Here is a 4,233-nt window from a genome sequence, read left to right as displayed (position 1 = left end):
TAAACCCTATTCTCACGGAAGCAAACACCGTCGATTCTCAATTTCTCACGGAGGCAGCACACACCAACGTTGCGATACATGAGCACACGATTTCTTTAATTCTTCTCCGGCGTTCTTCCCACTGAGGCATAAAAAGAAAAGATTGGGTGCAGGATTTGGTTAGGCTTTATCTTTTTGCATCATTTTCTAAACATTTAAGTTGAATCTTCCTATCTCTGGTTAGGCTTTATCTTTTTGCATCATTTTCTAAACATTTAAGTTGAATCTTCCTATCTCTGGTTAGGCTTTATCTTTTTGCATCATTTTCTAAACATTATGAATCTTCCTATCTCTGCTTTGCTTTTGTGTTGGATGGTATTTCTCATGAATATCCTTCTTTACTTTATGGGATTTTGATTCTGTTTTTTCTTATCTCCGTCTTGTTTATTGTTCTCTAATTATTTAATTTCGGTAGTCATGTGAAGTTTAATATTGATATTAGGCACTTTATTTTATTTGTCGAATACTAAATTTAATAAACTCGGTCTTCTTTCTGGTAAAGGTTGAACCTAAATTGCAAAAGTATTTTATTGTTCTCTAATTATTAGGAACTCTTTTAATAATTTGCAGGTATAATAAAAGAATATTGAAAATGCCTCCTAAATATCTATCTGGAGCTCAAAAGGGAAAAATGAAACAAAGGGAGGAAGCATTAATTCAAAGTCAAGCCGGTGATATTAACAAATATTTTATTAGAAGTAGCAGAATAGAAAGAGAGGAATTAGGGGATAATTTGGTGATTGAAGAACAAAGCCACAATGAAAATGAAGAATTGGTTGAGGTTGCCAATTTGATTGAGTCAAATGAAAATTTAGAAGAAGACTCTCAACCTGGAAAATTAAATTTGATTATGAATTTGGAGGATCCTGAAAATTGGAATAACATTGATAAAAAATTGAGAGATTACTTAATCGAAATGGGTCCAAAAAGAGTGAATGATTTTTTGTTTCCTAAGGATAGTAACAATAGGCATTTTGATTCATCACATTATACACGGGTAATGGCAAATGGACAAACATTAGATAGAAGATGGCTTGTATATTCTATTTTATTGGATAAAATATTTTGCTTCTGTTGCAAGTTGTTCAAGACTGAACAAATGATGAGTAGAATGGGGAATTTGGGTAATGAAGGATACAAAGACTGGCGTAATATGCATAGAAGTCTTAAACAACATGAAGCTAGTAGAGACCATATGGATTGCATAATTGCTTGGGTTGAATTAGAAAAGAGGCTGAAAAAAAATCAAACAATTGATTACAGTATGCAACTTCAATTCAACAAAGAAAGACAACATTGGAGGCAAGTGTTAACAAGAATAATTTCCATTGTGAAAACACTTGCCAAAAATACTTTGGCATTTCGAGGGGATGATGAGAAACTTTATGTCGAGAACAATGGGATATTTTTGCAAATGATAGAAATGGTTGCTGAGTTTGATCCAGTGATGGAGGAGCATGTTCGACGTTGTGAAGCAAGGGAATCTCAATATACATATTTTAGTCCAAAAATTCAAAATGAACCGATAGAGACTTTGGCAAATGAAGTGAAAAGGGCAATCATTGCAAAAGTTAAACATGCAAAATATTTTTCAGTAATACTTGATTGTACTCCAAATGCAAGTCATCAAGAACAAATGTCTCTAGTGCTACGATGTTTGGATGATTCGACGGGCACACCAAAAGTAGAAGAATATTGGGTTGAGTTTTTGAAGGTGGATGGCACATCAGGTCTTGAGTTATTAAGTGAACTTCTAAATGTGTTAACTAGAGTTGGGATTGACATCGATGACATAAGAGGGCAGGGGTACGACAACGGGTCTAACATGAGTGGAAGACACAAAGGTGTACAAAAAAGATTGCTTGAAATAAATCTGAGAGCCTTTTACACACCATGTGGTTGTCATAGTCTTAATTTGGCCTTAGTTGATATGGTGGAATGTTGTCCTAAAGCCAAATCCTTCTTTGGAGTGGTGCAACGCATCTACACATTGTTTTCTTCCTCTACAAAGAGATGGAAAATTTTTAAAGATAAGGTGTCTGGTTTGACCGTTAAGCCATTGTCACATACCCGTTGGGAAAGTCATGTTGAAAGTGTTAAAGCCATAAAAGAGCAAATTGTAAATATAAGAGATGCTTTACATGACTTAGCAGAAGTTGCTGAAGATTCTAAAACAAAGAGTGATGCGGAGACCTTAGCACTATATGATCTTGGGAGTTTTGAGTTCTTGCTTGGAATGGTTGTAAAATACCGAAAATAGGCGAATATTAATAAGGAAATTTTCCGAAATTTTTGGGAATTTTTCGGAGCTCGTATGGACAAGTTAATGGGGCCCGGAAAAGCCTGTTTAGGCTACCCTATTTTAATGAGGAAAAGTTTTATTTCTTTTTCCTTTTCCTTTTCTTTTTCTTTTTTCTTTTTATTTCCCCTTCCCCGCCGTTGCTTCCTCCCCCGCACGCCCGACTGCTTGCCCTAACCGGCGCCACACGCGGAAGTTACCTCCTCGTCCGAACAAAAGTCGTGCCCCACCTCTTCTCTGATCCTTCTTCTCGCCACTGCCCAAAGCCCTCCTCTGCCTCTCGATCCCTTTCTCTCCTTCTCCCGACGCCGAGCAGCGCTGGGCCGGTCTTCTTCCCCTGCTACCGAAGCCCTAGCAGCACCTCTTGGTCACAGAGGTTTTTCACCGCACCGACGCCCTCTCCGATCTCCCCACGGCGCCACCTTTTTTTCTGCCCTAGCGCCGAGCCGCACTACCGACGTCGTCGTCTCTCGACCCCAGCGCCGGCCTTCTCCACTTGACCGTGCCCTAGTCCTCCTTCTCGCCGGCACCCGAGTACCACTGCCTGTGTTCTCCCGTGCCCTAGCACTGTCGCCGACTGCCAAAGTTGATCCAGCGCGCCTTGTGACACCAATGATCCCTTGCCTCTTCCCTAGCCTCCAGCTGCGTGCCCTATTTGATCTTGGAGGTAAGTTTGGTTGGAATTAGGTTATTGTTTGATAGTAATCTCCACTCTTGATCTTGATCCTCTCCTTGCTACTAATCTAGGTCACGGATTGGTGAGGTTTTGTGTATTGTGGGGTGTTTTTGATTCCGGCAGCAACCCCATCCTGCAGCATCCTGTTCCAGCACCAACAGTGGTTAGGTAGTGAGGTAAGGAGTAGAGAATTGTATCCTTGTTGTAGATTCTGTGTTGTTTGGACTATTGTGATGATAGATTTGATTTAGATATGAAGTAGAACTGGCTGTGGTGATTGTTCTTGGTGCTGGGCAGCAACTCCATCTAGCTATTCTCTTTGATTTCCAACAGCAAGAACGGCTGTGGAATTTGAGGTAAGGGAAGGGTTTTGATTATGTGTTGATTAGGGTTCGTTAATTGTGTTGGATTGGTTAGTTGGATCCAATTTAGAACTTCTTAATTGGATTAGAATTTAGTTTAGCTAATGGTTGTATGATAAAAATTAGCTAAACTAGGCATTATGTTTGATACCACAGGACTTTGACGCGAGACGAGTATCTCGATGTCGGATTTGGACATTCCTATTGGAGGCGGGTACTTCTAACTTTATGTCGTTTGATATGCGTAGTAGTGAATTTAACAAATTGCAATAATTATGTTTCTTATCTGTTCCGGTTAGTCACTACCCAATACTTGTTACATGCTTGGTTGATACTTGTTTTGCATCTCATGTTATTTCTTACCTACTTATACATGCTTATAGGGGGTAGTGATATACCATGCTTCACCATGTTCAGGACCTAGGTTTTATACCTTGTCTTATCTGTGTACCTTTGATTTGATTCATTGACCTAAGGTGCACCTTCTATATATATATGGATTAGCTCAGGATATTTCCATGGTTAGTGTCATGCATCATTAGCATGATTGCATGCTGTGCGATGTTCCGCTCCATTATTGTTGAGCACATCGCCAGTTACATGGATCTGCACACACCACCACTCATGGGTTAGTGGTCGATTCACGCAGAGTGTGTTGTAGCAGGGACTTTGTTTGGCTTTGTTGGTCCGCTCATGGGTAGTGTGAAGCAGCGTGGTAGCCGGCAGAGATTCCTCCCCGTCATCATGTACCGGGAGATGAGAGCATTGTGCACCCCCATTTATGATTTGGGGTAGGAGGATAGGTGTACTCCGACAGCATCCCGTCCACTCGGTCACTCATCAGGAGCAGTGACGAC

At 40.3% G+C, this 4,233-nt stretch overlaps 1 protein-coding gene across 1 annotated transcript; it reads left to right on the top strand.

The window, feature by feature from the left end:
• Positions 1-631: 631 nt before the first annotated feature.
• LOC121999331 (zinc finger MYM-type protein 1-like) lies at positions 632-2,299 on the top strand. The gene is made up of 2 exons (XM_042554026.1): positions 632-1,633; positions 1,754-2,299. Exons 1-2 carry the CDS (start codon positions 632-634, stop codon positions 2,297-2,299), a joined length of 1,548 nt encoding a protein of 515 aa, XP_042409960.1.
• Positions 2,300-4,233: the final 1,934 nt, after the last annotated feature.

This window comes from Zingiber officinale, chromosome 7A (genome assembly GCF_018446385.1).
Source record: "Zingiber officinale cultivar Zhangliang chromosome 7A, Zo_v1.1, whole genome shotgun sequence".
Taxonomy (NCBI): domain Eukaryota; kingdom Viridiplantae; phylum Streptophyta; class Magnoliopsida; order Zingiberales; family Zingiberaceae; genus Zingiber; species Zingiber officinale.
The sequence above is the reverse complement of the archived record's forward strand: the minus strand, read 5'-3'. Positions and strand labels throughout refer to the sequence as shown.